Source organism: Emydura macquarii, unplaced genomic scaffold (assembly GCF_026122565.2).
Source record: "Emydura macquarii macquarii isolate MOO-44397 ecotype Brisbane River unplaced genomic scaffold, CSIRO-AGI_Emac_v2 contig_260, whole genome shotgun sequence".
In the NCBI taxonomy this organism is placed as follows: domain Eukaryota; kingdom Metazoa; phylum Chordata; order Testudines; family Chelidae; genus Emydura; species Emydura macquarii.
Window position 1 is genome coordinate 83,928 of NW_027130397.1, and position 19,568 is coordinate 103,495.

At 37.2% G+C, this 19,568-nt stretch overlaps 1 protein-coding gene across 3 annotated transcripts in view; it reads right to left on the reverse strand.

Moving 5' to 3' along the window:
• The window catches only part of PTPN4 (protein tyrosine phosphatase non-receptor type 4), a 125,956-nt gene that overhangs the window by 79,664 nt on the left and 26,724 nt on the right, over positions 1-19,568 (reverse strand). For 2 of the 3 annotated variants that reach the window (XM_067549068.1, XM_067549061.1), the window contains 6 exons: positions 12,411-12,453; positions 12,232-12,310; positions 7,611-7,655; positions 7,234-7,286; positions 4,784-4,904; positions 634-721 (listed from right to left, as the gene is read on the reverse strand). In XM_067549068.1, the coding sequence (XP_067405169.1) occupies positions 634-721; positions 4,784-4,904; positions 7,234-7,286; positions 7,611-7,655; positions 12,232-12,310; positions 12,411-12,453 (429 nt within the window). Of the gene's footprint in view, positions 1-633; positions 722-4,783; positions 4,905-7,233; positions 7,287-7,610; positions 7,656-12,231; positions 12,332-12,410; positions 12,454-19,568 lie in introns of all 3 variants that reach the window. The other variant, XM_067549052.1, reaches the window with a different exon arrangement.

Here is a 19,568-nt window from a genome sequence, read left to right on the forward strand (position 1 = left end):
AAGAAACAGATGGGAAATCATTCCTATGAATGACCTATTTACAAATTATGTGTTTTAGCAAATTGATTAGGACTGAGATAATGACCTAACACACATATTTGGATATTAGCCATACTCTGCATTTTCCACTGAAAAAGTGTATTATTGGACTGGTTGCAATGATGTAACCTTCACAATATTGAACTATACAAAGGTTTGTGGAACTTGAAACTTAAATGAGATTGTAAATGTGAGAACTTCCTATTCATTTTAATAGGATATTAACTGAAGCCAGATTAAAACTGCTTAGAAGCCAAAAGTTCCCTAAATGTCAAAGAGGCATTCAAGAAGCACATTTATCCAGTACACTTGCAAATAACTGGCACAGCCTGATGTTCACATCACTGAGGCTCAGACTTAGCAAGGTATTTAATCGTTTGTGTAACTTTAAGCATAAGTAGTCCCAATTAAATCAAATGAGAGCTACTCAAATTGCTGAAATGCCCAAGTACCGTGCTGAACTGGGGCCTTGTGTATTTGTCATTTTCTCAAATTGTCATTTTTCACTACACAGACATAAAGGTAGTTAAAAACTGTTCCTGAAAATATAATGAATCTGCCTTTATATTACAGTACAAATTCATTCAAACTTACCCTTGCATAGTGCAATTCAACTCCATAGAGTTCCAAAGTACGTGCTGTATTGAGATAATTGAACTCTGCTTCTGCAGGAGACAAGCCTCTATAATGACAAAGATGGGTTAAATATGAAACAGCCCAAAAAAATACATAAAATATCCAGATCCCTTAGTCAGTTCAAGCAGATTAAAAAAACCATTACTTTAAACCCTTTTTTTTTCCTATCCGGATTTCCCCTTGACCCCACTACATGCATAGATTCTTATGCAGTAATTTTGATAGCTAGAGATTCAAGCACTTTCCTCACAAATAGACAGATACTTAATTAGTTGATTAATCTCCACATGTGTACATTTACAGTTCTGCAACTTCTTCCTCCACACAACAAAAATGTCACAAAATAAAGTCTGCAATGCAAAGTCTGCTCATATGTATGATGAAAAGTTCCAGAGGGGTAGCAGTGTTAGTCTGTATACAGAAAAACAACGAGAGTCCTGTAGCACTTTAAAGACTAACAAATTTAATTTCTGCAGGCGGAAGCTTTCATGGGCTGCAACCCACTTCATCAGATGCAAGAAATAGAAATCAGATAGGGGGTATATATATACATCCAAGGGTAAGGAACAACAATGGGCAAGGTAGGTGTTAGCAAAGTCCATACAGTTAGCGTAGATGAGGCCTATTCACAACCATTGATTAGAAGGTGAGAATGTTCCTTACCCTTGGATGTATATATATACACCCAATGATTCTTGAAAGGTATGTTGTGTGTGTGTGTGTGTGTGTTTGGGGGGGGGGGGGTGTGTGTGTGTGTGTGTGTGTGTGTGTGTGTGTGGTACTGATCATCAGAGCAGTGGCGATATGTCTGCAGTTTTTGCATCTGTTGTTCCACCAGGGTCTGGTGCTGGTCCTGTGCGAAGCTTGCTTCTGATGAGCTTAGGTAGGCTTGGGGGGTTCTTGGAAGGCCTGATTAGGGAGTTTGGGAAAAATTTATTTCAGTATGCAGTACCAATCAAATATGAGTTGTAATTGTTTGATGATACCCCATAGGGGTTTCAATGTGGAATTGTAAATGACAACTAGGGGTGTGCAGTCAGTGAGGTATTGATTTTTGTAATGAAGCAGGTTCTCCGAGAGTATTTGGGTGGCCCATTCCATGATGCAATCTACTTCTCTGGTGGAGTGTCCTTGTTTAGTGAAGGTGGTTTTAAATGTGTTTAGCCATGAATCCCAGGCTCTCTCTTTGGAACAAATTCTGTGGCATCTGAGTGCGTGGCTGTAGGTAACAGATTTTTTTGCATATCTGGAATGGTTGCTGGATCTGGGGAGTCTGTAAGCATGGTGATCCCTTGGTTTCTTGTATATAATTGTTTGGAGGGTTCCATTGTTGAAGCTGATTGTGGTATCCAGGAAGTTGATGCTGGTGTGGGAGTGTTCTAGAGACAGTTTGATTGATGGGTGGTGGTTGCTGAAGTTATGGTGGAACTCAATCAAGAAATTTAGATCATTTGTCCAGCAGATGAAAATATCATTTATGTATCTCAGCATATCACTGGTTTTATGGTGCATTTTCTCCAAAATTCTTCCCTGAGGTGGCCCATGAAGAGGTTAGCATATTGGGGAGCCAAGCCATGGCTTGGACGAAGTGTTTGTTGTTATATATGAAGTTGTTATGGGTGAAGATGAAATGGATGAGTTTGGCAATGTGTTTACAATGGATTTTTGAGTGTTGTATGTTATCTTGTAGGTATTCAAGGCAGGCAGTAATGCAGTCATGGTGAGGAATGTTGGTGTATAGGAAGGTATTCTAAGGGAGGTGATCAATGTTGTGGTTTTTTTTCCAGGAATTTGGCATTTTGCATGGTGAATAATTGGTGGGGTGGAAATTATTGAAATCCCTCAATCAACCTCAGCCTCGACCAGTCCACACAAGAAATCCACTTCCTGGACACTACAATACAAATAAGGGATGGTCACATTAATACCACCCTATACCGAAAACCAACTGACCGCAATACATACCTTCATGCCTCCAGCTTCCACCCTGGACACATTACATGATCCATTGTCTATAGCCAAGACTTAAGATACAACCGGATTTGCTCTCATCCCTCAGAGAGAAACAAACACCTACAGGATCTCCACAAAACATTCTTAAAACTACAGTACCCACCTGGGAAGGTGAAGAAACAAATTGACAGAGCCAGACGGGTACCCAGAAGTCACCTATTACAGGACAGACCCAACAAAAAAAAAACCACAATAGAACCCCACTGGCCATCACCTACAGCCCTCAGCTAAAATCTCTCCAAGACATCATTAAGGATCTACAACCTATCGTAGCAGATGATCCCTCACTCGCTCAAGACGTGAAAGGCATGCCTATCCTTGCTTACAGACAGCCCCCAAACCTGAAGCAAATACTCACCAGCAACTGTACACCATACAACAAGAACACTAACCCAGGAACCTATCCCTGCAACAACAAACCCCGTTGCCAGCTCTGCCCGCACATTGACTCTAGTGACACCATCACAGGTCCTAACCACATCAGCCACACATTCAGGAGCCCATTCACTTGCACATCTACTAATGTAATATATGCCATCATGTGCCAGCAATGCCCCTCTGCCATGTACATTGACCAAACCGGACTGTCACTACGCAAAAGAATAAATGGACACAAATCAGACATAAGGCCTTGAGTTCTTTATATTAGGTGCCATCAGAGTTGTCTATTGGCCTCATTGGCATAGTCATCATCATTAAGGACTATGATGGCACCTCCTTTGTCTACTGATTTGTTCACTATTTGATGGTTGGATTTCAAGCACTGTATAGCAATCCTCATAGTGGTAGAAAGATTGTGGGGGATGTAATGTTTGTTGTGGATTTCAGTCAATTTTTCTCCTAGAGCAATCAATCAATGTAATGAACAAATGTGTGGTTTCTTCCATTGGGAAGGTGGGTGGGGGAACATATGCAGTCAGATGATTCCTTTTTCTTATGACTATCAACGTAAGTGTGGCAGTTGTGGGAGTGTTCTCTTTGTGAAAGAATTCTTTGAGGCAGTTAGAAAAATAATTCTTCTTGTTCTCCACATGTTAGTTTGGTGTCAAGTTCTGTGGTGGGGCAGAAGTTCAGTCCTCTGGAGAGTACACATACTTTTGTGCAGATTAGGAGTTGTCTTAATAGGTTGGTGATGTTGGGGTGTTTTGTTGTTTAGTGATGGGCCATGGTGTCTTGGTTACTCCCAGATGTGGTGTTCTGTCAGTTGTGGAGCTGTTATAGTTGGTTCCACTTTTTGTTTTTGTGTTGACGACTGTCATCAGATTTTTTTTTAAAATAGTTGTTTTTGATTTCCTGATTATTTTTTTCTTACAGTGTGTAGGAGTATGTGATGATTTCTTGTTTGAAGTAGTCCCTTGTGGAATATGTAAACTTTAAAAGATGGTTCCTCAGTTTTTCTGCAGAGCTGTTCAACATATTTGGAATTATATGTAGTTGTCAGAGGGTTGTATTGTTGGTGAATCTGCTGGGAATGTTTTGTTTGTTGCATCTGCTCAGGGAGTAGATGTCGCTGTTCAGTCTGTCTTTCTTCTTTATGTTGTGAAGGTTCTATTTTAAATGGCAAAATTTGATATTTTCCATAATTGTTTGCTGTGTTATTGTAGTCGTCTTGATCCCAGGATATGAGCCAGACAAGGTAGTAGAGATAATATCTTTTATTGGACTAACTTCTGTTGGTGGAAGGTACAAGCTTTCAAAATTCACAGCGTTCTTCTTTAATATGCTTTTAAAAACAAACACACACACACTTCTACAATAGTTCCCTACTACAGGTAAAGGCAACATACACAGAAACCTTATGAATGACCAAAGACTCTTCTTAAAGAAACCAAAATTTCCTATAAAAATTCACACTTCTATAGAAGTGAATAAGGTCTCATATATAACCTTATTTCAAAGTAATTTAAAGATTAGCACATTCATTCTGAATCTTCCCTTGCTTCCAAATTGAGGCAATACTTTGTATAAAGACGTGTAAAATACCGCATTGTAAAAATTCACCTGTTAAGTTTATTCAGCCAATATTCCTACAAAAGCACAGCATCTGGTAGACAGTGATATGACAAAATAATACTTTTTTTCTGTAAATCCTTACATATGCTGATGATGTAATTTTCCTATTTCTTTTTCAAAGTCTTGAGGCTGGTTAGGGATGAAAGAGAAGTCTGAGAGGTAGCCTGGCAAGTTTTCTGAATGGCTGTAGTCTCCCAATTCAGCTAAGAGATTAAAGGGAATGATTATTACTTGTTTAGCACGAACAATATATTCAGCATTGTATAATACCCAAAATTTAACACTGTCCTGGCCACAAACACTTGATGATCTAGAACAGCAAAAAAACAAGTTTGAATTCACCTTGTTTGTTTTATATAAGGTGAGTTATAAACTCAGTGGGCACCATGGAAGAAGTTTTTAAAAAGGACTTGAACAACAAGAAGGTGCTGGCTTGGCAAACTGGTTTATGAAATATTCATGTTATAATTTACTTAACTTACTTACCCCTATATAATGACTAACCCTAAATAAACAGAGTTTTGTTGCTCTAGGGTATTTCAGTAATCAAATACTGTGCGTGTCCCCATGTTTTCATTTCATTATGTGGACTCAATTTTTCAATCTTTCTAAAACCTGACTGTTATAATTTTATCTTCTATAAGATTTGCAAAAATAATCCATGCATTCTTGTCAAGCTATTGCCAAAAAGCACCAAATTGCTTATTTTTTATGTCAGCTCATATATATCAGTTTATTCAAAGCAATTGAAGACTAAAGTTATAGAAATTTATTACCATTTTTCAAACCATGTTTTATAATTTTACTACAATCATGAAGATCACAGCTACTGCACTATTAAATCTAAAATATATATGAACAATTTTAACAAACTAAATCGCTAGGATTTCTAAAACGTTAGGCTTTGAGAGCATGACTATAATTGGACAGTACTGAAAACCAGTTTTAAAAATCAACTTTAGACCTCATAACTGATTTATTGTTTTGGAAAAGCCACACATTTAGTTAAAGATTGTCCCAGTTCTGTTTCCTTATTGCTATTTTGTATACATATGTATAAAGTGTCCATATGCTAAAGCTTCTTGGAGTGCCATAAAATCTCTCTAAAACATAATCAAGAACCTTAAGGTCATACATTTAAGCATTCAAATGTCAGGCAATGCCAACAATGAGATTGCACGTGCCAACCTAATTCAGCCTGATCCTGGAAGAAGGCTTCTGAGCCTACAAGGGCTATGAACACCACCCCTCCACTCATACTTCTGGCAAGCAGCAAGGGCAATGCAGTGACTTTCTTCTGACCAGCTGCTTCATGCCTTTCTTGTCCATCCCTGGAAACTTTCTCCCTACAAAGACCCGCTTCACTTACATGAAGGATGCTGTGGGCATATTCATTATAATATAGTCAGATTATATGATAATTTCTGAAACATAGTAATGTTTTTACACCCTTGAATACACACATGCATTTTCAAATTTTTTCAAACTCTTTTTACTTGAGTTATTTCATTGTCATGATTTATATGGTAAGATCTTTTTCTAAGATATGTAATTTTAATAATTTTGACAGCATTCATGTACTGTACATTTTATTTTTAACCAGAAGCCCAGCCTTTTTAAAGAGCAATACATATGAGAAGGCATTTAACTATAAAGCTAACTTGGCTGGAAACATAAGTAGGCCAAATATTCCTGCAAGTTTCGTTACTAATCTAAGGTATGTACTTGATATGTAGTATAGGTCATAAGTAGGCTTTACTGTGTACTTTTCACAAACACTTTATTGAACCGTTTGCCTGGCATACAAAGAGTATAAAAAATACCACATTTAAGTATCTAAAACAGCAGAAAAGCACAATGGTCGGAATTAAGGTCATTTGTGAAATCTTCATTTTTGTCATTTCCTGATTTTCAAATGCTTAACTACACATCATTTTGTTAAGAGTTTTCCATGGAACTGACCAGGTTTTATAAAAGGAAGACAGAAAAAAAGGACAAAAAGCTTCACTATCCAAGATTTTATAGCTCTGCTATTTTGCTTAAAATTGGCAATAAGTTACGTCAACTGTAACTATTTGGCTAAATACTACCAGAACTCCCTATTCCACACACTTTTGGAGGTTCACAGAAAGAAATATTTAAATTTAAAAACCATTTCAGTCTCATTACTGAGAAAGTAACTTATTAAATTTTAGAGTACACAGAAATTTACAAAAAGCATTAATATATCTTTAGATATTAATATAAAGAGGAAAGGGGAAGTTGGGAGCTTACCAGTAAAACAACTTTGTGACTACCTCAGCAAAATACCATAAGGTGGATGAGAGAAAAAGGCTTACCCCTTCCTCACTGATGGAAAAAATACTACTACTTTTGTACAGAATTAGGTGTATCTCATTACATAAATCCATTTGCGTATGCTTATTACTATTCATTAACTTCTGGTAACTTAGATATCACGAAAAACAGAAAAATAGAAGGCATAATTGGTAATAATCTATGTACTCATATATAGTGAGTGATTATACTTACACTGAATAGCGTAGGAAGCCAAAAGGGCAGCAGTATTATAAGGACAGGGCAATCTATAATTTAAAAAAAAATTATACACCTGATGTGAATTATGATCATTTTGAAAATCTTCTGATTTAATTATTTGCCACACAAGATGTGAACAGTAAAGCACAGGTTTTTGATAGACATTTTATTATAAATATTTCCATTTGCAAGTACTCAAGAAGAAAAAAAGGAAGATTCTATTTCATTATCAGTTCTTCAGCAAATATTATATAGTTTATAATCTTTATGTAAAATATTAATTACTAAAAATTAATGCATCTTTTAATCTCTGGAAACTGGTCATAAATTTTATATATTGGTCAGCATAATAAAAGAGGTAAGAGGCTTACCTTCCAGTAAGAATGTCTTGTTTAATTTGCAAAAAATACTGGTACCTTAAAAAACAAAAATACTACAATGGGTTGATGAAATATGATTGTATTTTTAGACAGAACAGTCTTCCTAAATTTAATACAAAGTTGAAATATTTGAAATCACTTTGGAGTTTATTGTATTAAAAATCATTTCACCAGATACAATTATTTTTTAACCTTTGAGATGTAGAAATTAATGTGAAATGGCAGTTAAAGTAACGTATATACACCATACATTTATATTACCTACTTCTGTAGAACATCGTTTTACATTACAATTTATGAAGACATCACAATTAATATTCAAATTTCACCTAAAGGTAGAAACAATGCAGAAAAGAGGGAATGGCTACCTTGTGAAAAACAAAATAGGGAAAACAAAACTATCAAACTTTAGTGCCAAAAGTTAAGCCACACAAAGCTGTATTCAGGTACCTAAATAAAAGTTGCCTATTTTCAGAAGTCCTAAAGCATTTATGTCTCTCACGATTGTACAGATTTAGGCTTTTTACATTTAGTCACCCAATTTTGAAGATTTTGGCCTGACAGTTTATATTACAAATACATAAAAATAGTTTTATATTTGTTCCAAGTACACGGAATCAAATTAGTTCAGCACCTAAGAATATCTGAAACTAATTTATTGTTTCCAACTTATTATCAGAGTTGAATGGCTTCTTTGCCTTCTTTCCTCAATCTAGAAAAACTGTGGGTGCAAAAACAGATTCCATTATGTTAAAGTCTTTCAGCAATTTTTCCCACCTTCCATAGTTTTTTGTTCTATATACTGCATATTTTAGTATTTTCTTATTTTAAATTACTTTTACATGCGAACAGCCTGTTTAAAATAGCTCTTCTGATCCTCCCACTGTTTACCCTATAGGTGGGAAATAAGCAGCAAAATGAGCAAATGAACACTTCAAAACAAGGAGACTGTTTTCAATCAAATATATTCAGTGACAGAAAACAGACAGCAAATATTTTTAAAAGTATGATACACGGTACAGCAGATATGTTTATAAATATCTATTTCCCCACATATTCACGAGACAAAAAATTTATTCATTTCTTGGCATTAAATTAAGACTTTACTCACTCATTTTCAGCAAAACCACCTTTATTAAATTTAAAGTGTATTTCTTTGAGTCTGTATTATTAGCTACAAATGTATGCTACAGTTCACATTTTCAAATGCAACCATTGATTTTTGGGTACCTCCATTTTTGGGTGCCCAAAATGAGACAAATTAAAGGGCCCTGATTTTCAGAAAGTGCTGAAAAACCCAGCCCCTGAAAACCAGGATCTCTACAGTGTCTGAAGTTGGGCATTCTAAAATGAATGCACTCAAAATGAATAGACACTTTTGAAAATTTAGGCTTCTCTGAAAAAGGAAAGAGACTTTATGCAGGTGCGCAAGTTTGAACATGTGCCCGTAATATATTCAACTAAAGGTTATACACACACACACACACACACACACACACACACACACACACACACACACACACACACACACACACCTCTCCAACCCCCCAGCATGTTTAAAGGATTTTAAGGAACTGAACATTTATATTTAAATTAGAAAGGTGGCAAAGCACACACAATACAAATGAGAACCACCACCATAGTAGGGGTTATAGTGGCAATAGGTGAATCTCACTTGTTGCAAATTCCCGTATGACTTCTACTGGGACTGCATTCTTCTGTGTTATCACAAGTCATTATTTCCATTGGAAAAATAACTTACAGTGAGTTACAAATACTGGCATTTATATTTTTTGCTCTGATGCCTCTATTAACAAATGCCCCACATGGCACATAATGTAAAAATAACTTTTGTTTTCTTGTACATAACACTGCTTTGGGACATCCTAGGCCCTGGTAATGATCCCATCATGTACTTTTCTCCTTGCACTTCTGATTTGACAGTTGCAACACACAAGCAATTATACAATTCAGGCCTTGGAACAGCAAATGAATAGTAAATAATTGTTTATGTAGCTGTTTATATAATCAAACAGTGTATGTACTAAAAATATTTAGCAGATTAATATTTAGTGTCAAAAGAATTCAAACATTTAAAATTAATTTATTGCATTAAAATTAAGAGGATTTTTACACACTTTCATTTTATTACAAGTTGGTATGTGAACAACAGCCATCTCATAATAATTATTTAAGGGTTCCATAATTTATAATTCAGGATTTATAATACTGAAGAACCCCACAAGCATTTTTACAAACACACATGCACACATACAGAGGAACCAACCCACCCAAAAGTGTAATACAGTTGCCTCTGGAGTGCAATGTACCAGCTATTCAGGGGAGGAAACAACACATTTTGTACTCAGAAGTAGAAACAGAGTGTATGTAAAGTGACCAGAATGGAATTGGGCCTAACACACACCTAACACCCACAAAAAGTAGTATAGGATCTTCAGCTGATAACAGATAATAGTTAGTTCAGTTTTACATGTCATCCTGAAGGTATTAAAACAATGATAGAAGACTACAGACTCAAGGCTATACCACCTTTAATTCATTAACCAATCTTAACAGGCTAGGCAAAAAATGGTTTTAATATATAAAAACTCATCCCCATCCTAAAATACTGAGATGCAGAAAAGGGAGAAGACTATACGGAAAACAAGTTTATTTTTTATTTCTATAAAACATGTCATTTAAAACTAACATCCCTTAGCTGAGATAAAACAACATTTATTACTTTTTAAACAAGTAAATTTAACTTCCTATTTCCTATATTCAGTGACTCAATTTATATAAATGTTAAAATGATGCTAAAGGTGTATTTAGTTTAGGTTTCTTAATACAAATATGTTTTACATACTGATTTTTTCCAATGTTAATTTTTATGACTGCAGAACAAAATTGGAAGGTGAATATTTCACAGGTGTGAATTTAAGTGTCTTTTTGTGAAGTGTCTTGAAAGGAGATTCTGTTGTACTTACAGACAGCATGAGGAAGCTGTCTTAAGCAGAGTTCATTCTGTGTTTAGTGGATTGTATGTACAGTGAAGTTAATTAATTATCTCACCAGATCCCACTTAGGCACGTAAACCTCTTCTACATTTTTTGAACAAAATGGGAAAAAATAGAAATTAAAGCAACTTTAGCAATATAGGTCTAAAATAGCTTGAACACATTCACTTCTTAAATTGTAAGAACAATGAAGACAGAGTTATGTTAAGTTAAAACAACCATTTAGCTAGAAATCTTTATAAATATTAAAAATAAATTATTTGCTAACAAGAGATTCTATTTTAATATAAGGAGGACGAACAGGCAGCAAAAATATACCCCTTTGTTTCCCGTGTCTGTTGGGAAGATACGATCTTTAGAATTATTAATTAGCAACAGTTAGTGCTGGTAAGAAAATGGCCATCAATTTCTCCAAAATGTCATGAAATATCTTGTTATATGTTTTGTCTAAGTTATGAAAATTAAAAAGAAAGTTGCCTGTCCCATCTCTGCTGTTAGGACAAATTAGGCCCTTCAGGAACCTAAACAAAAAAGGGCCTGCCTGCTTTTTTAGAGGGACTGAGCATTTACAAATCCCAGTGAAGTCACCTTCTCTTTTAGATCCTTAGCAATTTGAAAAACCAGACTGCTGATATTTAGGTGCCTAAAAATGGAGCAGGCACCTACATTTACACACCTTGGTTTAAAAAATTTTGGCACGTCTTTTAAGAACACAAAATCCACAGTTTTTAAATTCTGGTACAAACTGAGCATCTCCCTTTAATAATTTAGGCACAGATTAGTATAGTTATTGAGGCGTTGCTGCACTCAGCGTTACGAGGCCTGACTGATTTAAGAGCCTTAACCTCATCTTTAAAAAGTTTTTGACAGTTGCCTAAATCCCTTTAGAAAATGAGATTTAAGCTCCTAAATCAGTTAGGTATCCCAATACTGACTGCAGCAATGCCTAAACACCTGAAAAAATCTGAGCCTTAGGCACATTATTATACAATAGGCACACCAAAATTACTGTATTTGCACCAGCTTAAATTGCTGCTATATCACCATAAGTTTCTATATTATACTAATAAAAGTGAAGTTGAAGATTGATTAATACGCACGGGTGAAAAAATTATCAAGAAGCTCATATACAAAATGAATGATGGATTAGCATAATTTCAGAGATATTATGAAATTTTTCAAACAGAAGAGAGACAAATGTGGGTTAAAATTAAGTTTTTACCCATTGAGGAATAGGAGAGAAGAAGTTTTCCTTTTTTCTTCTTCCCTTTCTTATTTTTCTTTTCCTATTTCTACTTGAACAATGTTTTCTTTGTAAAATTATTTCACATACACACACTCTTTCTATTCTATGTATTTAAGGTTTCATTTTAGAAGTTTTTGGGTAGTTTGTGGCTTACAGCATGTGAATTTTAGTTATCAGCTATGGAAAATCCTAAACACATTACAAAAAACTCATGAATAAAACAGGTTTTTAAAAGAGACAATTCCAATAAGTAATGCCTTCAAAAAACTAATTATGTATTTTGCTAATATTTAGTTCTACTTCTAAACTTCCTAGAAGAATTTTGCAATGTTAAACTACCTAAACCCACCTTGTATATTCTTCTTGGAGCTTGTTAGGGTCACTTACAAAAAATTTGACTCTAAAGTTCAAACTGTAAGGAGATCCTCCTAGAATTAACAAAAGCATTTCTAATTAATCAGGTTACTTTTAAATCCTTAATCAATAAATAATATATCTGAAATAGACCAAATAAATATATTTGCTCACTTTTTAATTGTTTCCTGATTGGTTTGTTTGGATCCAGCCACCTCTGGAGAAAAAGAGATTGAACTATAATTTTTTTTTTTTTTTTTAAAACAAGCAACACTTATTGCACAAATTACAGTCTGGAATGATCATGTTAAGCAACATTTATTTCCTTATTTAATATTTGAGTTTCTTATGCAGAATAGGCCTTTTGGCATGCAAAGCCAATTGAGTAATTTTTCTGAAAGATCACAGGTTATCACAAACATACCCTACTGCTCCTCTTGGGCCCCTCTGGTGTCTGTCCCTATGTACCTTATGGAACTACGGATACCCCCAGTTCCCTTCACAGGTGGGTGCCTACAGCTGAGCTGGCTACTTAGATGAGCATCCATCATGGCTGCTAGTTGTAAGGGTCAGAATTTAATAGTGTGAGAATACTACTGGACAAAGCATAGACCCTTCCAATCACTGTGAACTAACAGCCCCAGAACAGAAGTTTACTGGAAAGATTGCTTGATAAAATACTTTGAAACGTTGGCAACTAGACAAACAACTAGGTTGCATTTCTCTTGCTGCAAGGAACTAGAGTACCCCCTCCCCCCAAAAATGTTACTTTATGAAAAAGTAATCTGTGCAGTAGTAACCTAGAAAGATCTAAATGAGAAAACAACTAACTTACCCTATAGTAAATTACATTTGGTTCTTCAAGATGTGTTTCCATGTGTATTCCATTTCTGGTGTGTCATGCACACAAGATCAGATTCCTTTGATCGCCAAAATCCATTGGGGCTGCACCTGCACCTAGATGCAGGAACCATAAAGGGCAGAGTGGGCCGAACTGTCCCTCAATTCCTTCGTCAATATAGAATCCAAGTGTTACAGGACTCTAGCAGCAGGGAGGGAGGGCAGATCATGGAATACATGTGGACAAACATCTCAAAGAATCCCATTTACTGGAGAGTAAAGTACCTATTCTTTCTTCTTCACATGATTGTTCAAATGTATTCCACTTCTAGTTACTCACAAGCAGTGACCTTGTGAGCAGCAGGATGGGTGCTTGGAGTCTATTTGAATAACAATTGGAGGATTGCGCTGTCAAAGTGCACATCTGATACCGATGCCTCTACTAGAGAATTATACTGTGTAAAATGTGGACTGGTCCCCTCCTAGCTTCTCAGAGAAGCCATAGACTGTTGCCTGAGTTCTGATGGAATAGGTTCCAAACTGCATGAGTGAATCTAATCTAGCTAACTCAGTATGATTTAATACAAGTAGAGAACCATTTAAATGATCTTTGGGTAGATAATCCCCTCCCCCCCAGGATCCTTCATTCTATCTGAAAATGCTATAATTAGCATAGGGTAACTTCTGAATTTAGCAGGTTTTGTCCTGCCCAGCAAAATGACAGAGCCTTAACTACACTGAAGGTATGTAGTTTCGCTTCCACCAGTTCAATCTAGGAAAGGAAACTGGCAGATGAATCATCTGAATTAAATGGAAGCCTGAAACAATTTTTAGTAAAAATCCAGGGTTAGACCTAAGGGTCAATTTATACTTATGGAACACAATGTAAGGTGTCAGCCATGAGTGCCTGAGCTTCCCTACCCCTTTCAGCTGATAACTGTGCTCTTCTCATCTGTTGACACTGTTGTGTTGTCTGCCATGACCTGGTCTGTCAGTCCACTCAACAGAGAGAAACACTGTGCAGGCTAGTCAAACAGCTCAGAGCTGTAGTACATTTATATGAAGGGGATTCTCTTCAGGAGTCCATAGAACTTGGGTTTGAAGGTGGTGCAGGTGAGTTCTCCAGCCAAGGACAGCAGCACCTATTAGCAGTGTTCAGGAGACAAGGGGAAAAAATAGTGTCCCCCTTTGCAAACCTGCACACAGTCCTTCTATGAGAGGTCTCCAGTTTATCTATGAGAGGACTGCTCAGGGGATCAGTACCCGTATGTTCATGTGACATCTACTTGGTAGATGCACCATTTTCAACCACCTTTGTAAGTTTGGTGTAGTCTGGCATGCCATGTGATGTAAGTAAAGGAGACCGTGTGATCAAGAAAACTGAGGCAAACTCTTACTGACATTTAAGGGTGAGCCTGCAGCTGGTCGATTAGGCCTACTGTGGTACTGAAACTGTTTTATGACTGATAAGTTCTTACTATTGTGGAATCTAGCACTGCTCCTACAAACTCTATTTTTGGGCTGGCACTAAAGTTGACTTTTCTCTGTTGTCTTCGAGACCCAGCATAGTGTAAAATTGTAGGATTATATGAAATGGAGTCATTCACATGTTGCACTAATCCCCCTCGAATGAGCAAATCATTGCAGTATGGGTCTACCTGTAGCCTTTGCTTTCTCAGATGAGTCATCATGACTGCCAAGCACTTGGTGACTACTCTTGGCGCTGCTGAAAGACTAAAGGGGAGGACTCTACTAATTGTGATAATTTCCCACTTGGAATCTCAGGTATTTTCTGTGTGCAGGGTTGATTGATATGTGCAAGTATGTGTCCTGTAGGCTAACAGCATGAACCAGTTTTGGGGATCTAAAGATGGGATTATAGAGGTTAGGGTTACCATCCTGAATTGAAGTGGAAGATTAACATGTTCAGAAAGCTCAAATCCAGAATTTACACTGCTTAGCAAGAGGAACAAAAAAATGAGGAAAACCACATTCAGACTGAGGAACAGTTAATTCTAGCAACCATTTCCACCTTTCCCCTGATGAGATAGCAGTGCCCACTACAACTACCCGGCCTGACAATTATAAGATTTTAAGGACTGCTGTCCTGAATGGTGGAAACCTTGAGACCTCAGTTGAAATTGTGCAAGAAAAATGACTACTTGACATTTTATATACAGTAATGCCTGGAAGATGGGCCATTAGATGTATTTGATAGGAAGAACTAGGAAGTGCCAGAATCTTTAGGATTAGAAAATGTGAGTAAAACCCCTTGTCTCTTGTCTATAGAGGCACTTCCATTGCCCCAAGATTTAGGTGTAAATGCATTTTTAATAATCTCTTATGAGGGGCCCCTGAGGAGGATTGGGTGTTAGAAAGGCTCTGAAATTGAATGAAAACCCCACATTCTGATGATTTCTGAGATGATATGATTACAGGTCTCCAGAAAATAAAAAAGGCAGTTGCCAAAAGGAGGGGAGAGAAAGTAAATAAATCCTCTAAATGTTCCAAGTAGCTCTTGACTAACATGTCGGATTTGCTACTTTGAGGTGGACAGCATGACTAGGCAGAGGGTCTTCTCCATTGAATCTCTACCTTTTCTAGGGGGTTCAGAGGATCTTTGGTGGGTGTAATGATAAGCCCCTGTCTAGAATAACTCAGTAGTTTGTGTTGTTTCCTTCCCGGGAGTGCAGTATAAACCTCTGAAAGATCAAAGAATAGTATATGAATCTTTCAGGAAGTGCACAGCTTATTTTGTCTTGATGTTAAAGAAGTCCTCAAGAACTGTCTGGACCTCTTTGATAGTTTTCTCTGCTATCTCGGGCAAGTTTTTCAATAAAATGAGATACTTTGTTTCAATTTACGATGTCATTTCACTAAGAGGGCCTGATAATTAGCACTACACATTTGTGAAGTAGAGGAAGGGTAGTTTTTCCTGCCAAATAAATCTAATGGCCCATCTCGCAGGCATTACTGTATACAAAATGTCAAGTAGTCAGTCATTTTTCTTGCACAATTTCAACTGAGATCTCAAGGTTTCCACCATTCAGGACAGCAGTCCTTAAAAAGTCTTATAATCGTCAAGTCGGGTAGATATCGTGCGCACTGCTACCTCATCGGGGGAAAGGTGGAAATGGCTGCCGGAATTAGCTGTTCCTCAATCTGAATGTGTTTTTCCTCATTTTTTTTTGTTCCTCTTGCTAATCTGTGTAAGTGCCACCTCAGCCTGCATGATTTTGCAGAAAAGGGAGATGTAGCCTTTCAGGGGGCAGAGGTTGGTTTCCATGTTGCCAGCATGCCCCAAGGCTCCCAGTCAGGTAAAGGGGCGGAGTGAAAAAAGTAAATTAACAACATAAATACTAAAAGTAATTATAACAATATTCTACAAATGTATACTTTAAGTAATACTGGTAAGATGTTTGTTTCATTCTAGTTCTGACATGCCCCTTTATGGCATGTAATTATCTACTCAAAGACCAAAAGATTTCAGAACTAAAAAAGCACTGTAACCTTTTAATCACATGTTCACTGAATAACTCTGAGGCTCTTTGTAAAAGCTCTGCAGGGCTGCTTCTTAACCACAGCTGCCATCACACCATTGTATGCAATTAGCAATACACACATACAACAGCAGAACACTAGAGGGAGTCTGGATACGAGAGTCAGGAAGGAAGGAGAAAATGGGAAATAAGATGGCCACAGCTGTTGCAATTTTGTGAGTTTGCCTGAATACAGAATCCTGTTGAATTCTACTGTTCTCTTATTTAAGTCAAAATACAACTGCCCCACACCCATATTTATTTCCCTATTATGCCAATGTTTTTCTCTCCATCACCTTCATCTCTTGAGGAGAGAGTCTGGAATAAAGAGATTAAATATGATTATTATCCGGACAGTGTCCCTATCAGAACCGCCTACAAGTGATATAATCATGGACAAAAACCCCGATTAAAAAACATCAAAAATGTGCTGTACAGCTTTATTTGGTAATAGGCACCTTAGTTCTACTGTTTGGCCACAGACTGCTAGGAAGAGGAGGAAAAGAAAATTTTAGAAAAATCATTAAACATCATTGAAAATATTAGATCTCTTCTGTATTCTCACATTCCATGGAGAAAAGTATTAAAGAGCTAGTCCTCTCTAATAAAACAAGTCAAGGAACATTATGATAGCAATTGAGGGACCTCAATCTCTTACACGCACAAAAGATGTTTAGTAAAACAGATGAAAGAGAAGGCTGAGGGGAGAGAACTGGGGGGGGCTAGGGCAGCACAAAAGTCAGTACTCCTATTTAAATTGTTGTTTTCCTTTGTGAAACTATCAAAGTCCAATTCTTTCTATCCTCACTAAGAAACAAAGAGCATTCAGTATCCACTGAAAGCCAAGGCGGTAGATTACTGACTGTATGCCTAACATTCAAGAAACTGCTTTCTAGGTCACTGATTTCTGTGGTTCATCCTGTGCACATATTGAGAACCAAAATGCTATCTTGTCACAAAAAAGGGTGAAATCTAAGTTTGGACACAATCAACTTGATACTCAACCTCAGAACAGAAAATAAGCAAGGAATAGTAACACTACGAGTAATAAAGTCTAGTTTTAAAACCAATAAATATTTAAAGGGATGAAATGAGAAACTTCAAGAAACAGACCACATTCACTAAATATAAAAAATACTGACTTCATAATTATTTAATACGTAGAATACACATTTTATAAAATGTAGAATACACATTATATAAAATGTCTTTTCTATAAAAGCATTAATAAGATGGGCAATAAAATGTGCACTCACTTAAACTGTAAGTAATTAAAAAATATGTTAAGTATATTTTAATAAAGAATGCAGGAACAAACATTTGTCACCATGAAGCACTCACACAGTAGCCTTTCTGTAAAGCAGGGGTGGGCAAACTACAGCCTGCGGTCTGCATACATCTCATCTGAGCTTTTCATCAGGCCCTTCAGCTCAACAGTGGTCCGCGAGCTCCACTCAGGTCGTCCACGGAAAGGTTGCGGAACAAGCAGTTCAGTGCAGCGACGACTGCTCCCCCTCCTAGCCCCACCTGTTCCCCCTCCGCCCTTCTCCCACCACACGGGACCAAAAGCACCCTTGAGTCCCGGAGCTGCTCCTGGAGCATTAATGGCCTGCCATACAATTTCTATACCCAGATGTGGCACTCAGGCCAAAAAGCTTGCCCACCCCTGCTTTAGAGATTAAATTTGGGTGAATCTCCTATTTAATCTGCGTCACTGTTTATTTGTTCCAGACTAATAAAAACAGTTTATAGTGCAAATTTATTTTTTTTAAACATTCTATATAGCACCTTACTAATTTTAGAAAGCAAGCCTCACACTGACAAGTTCAAAAATGAGCACCACTGGACAATTAAGAACAAGAGTCTGTCTTGTCCTTATAGGCTGCCTAGGTAATATATAGAAAATCCTTCCAGAAAAGAAAAGAAAAAAAAGAATGCAAGTTATCTTTTAACCAGGGGTGTCAAACACATTCCAGACTGGTTCATATTAAGATTTAAGATGTGCTGTTACATAAAACATGCTAATTAACATGTTTCTAAAATCTACTGTAACATAGAAAATTGCCATCAACAAGTGCTTTGTCTCGAATAATTTTAAATGCTATTAGTTAGCACATGCTACCTCTCTTCCTCTCTCCATCATCTTATCCTTCTGTGCATTCCACCGTGACCAATCTCAGTCTTTCACCTTTTGAGACTTTTACCCATCTGCTGCTCCATTTATGGTATTAAGGCCAGTTCTCCCCCCCCAATATTTAGGAATTTCATACCCCTCAGGGAGTCTCTCCCTTGCCCACATTTCCCTTTAGCGATTCTCTCCTTTCCCTCTCCTTTGGAAGAGTCTCTCCTCTCCCCATTATCTTTGGGAGAGTCTTCCTCTGCTTCATGTTCCATATGACGGGGTCAGAAAAGCAGCTGACTCCATTAATCCCATAAATTCAGCAGCAATGGCAGCAGCAGATATGAAGGAAGGAGGCTGGAAAGACACCGTATCTTTGCTATGGCAGGGCATGGCTCAGTGGCAGTAGGGAGGTTCAGAAAGAAGGAGCCCACGCTTGCATGACTTTGGCAGTGCTAGCAGGGGCAAAAGATGAGGGAGGCTGCCAACAAGCCATGTCTGAGCCTCATTTGTGCAATACTGCAGTGTTGCTGGCTGTACAGAGGGAGAAGAGGAAGAAGGTGTTGTTCAGTACCTGTGCCCTGTCAAGTATAAGGCTCCCTCTCAGTTCCTCCCACTCCCAGCTTCAGACACTGAGCAGAAGGACATGGGCTCAATACCTTTTGTAAACCACAAAGGGAGTTGCTGACAGAGGAAAGCCATGTTTGACACCCCTGCTTTAAATTGTCCCAAGTAACTCAAAATTACACTGTCAAAGTTTTAACCACATTGTAGGTTACTTTGTGCTTACAGTGCCTTCCACACTATCATGAAGTGTCTTCTAGGTGATTAAAA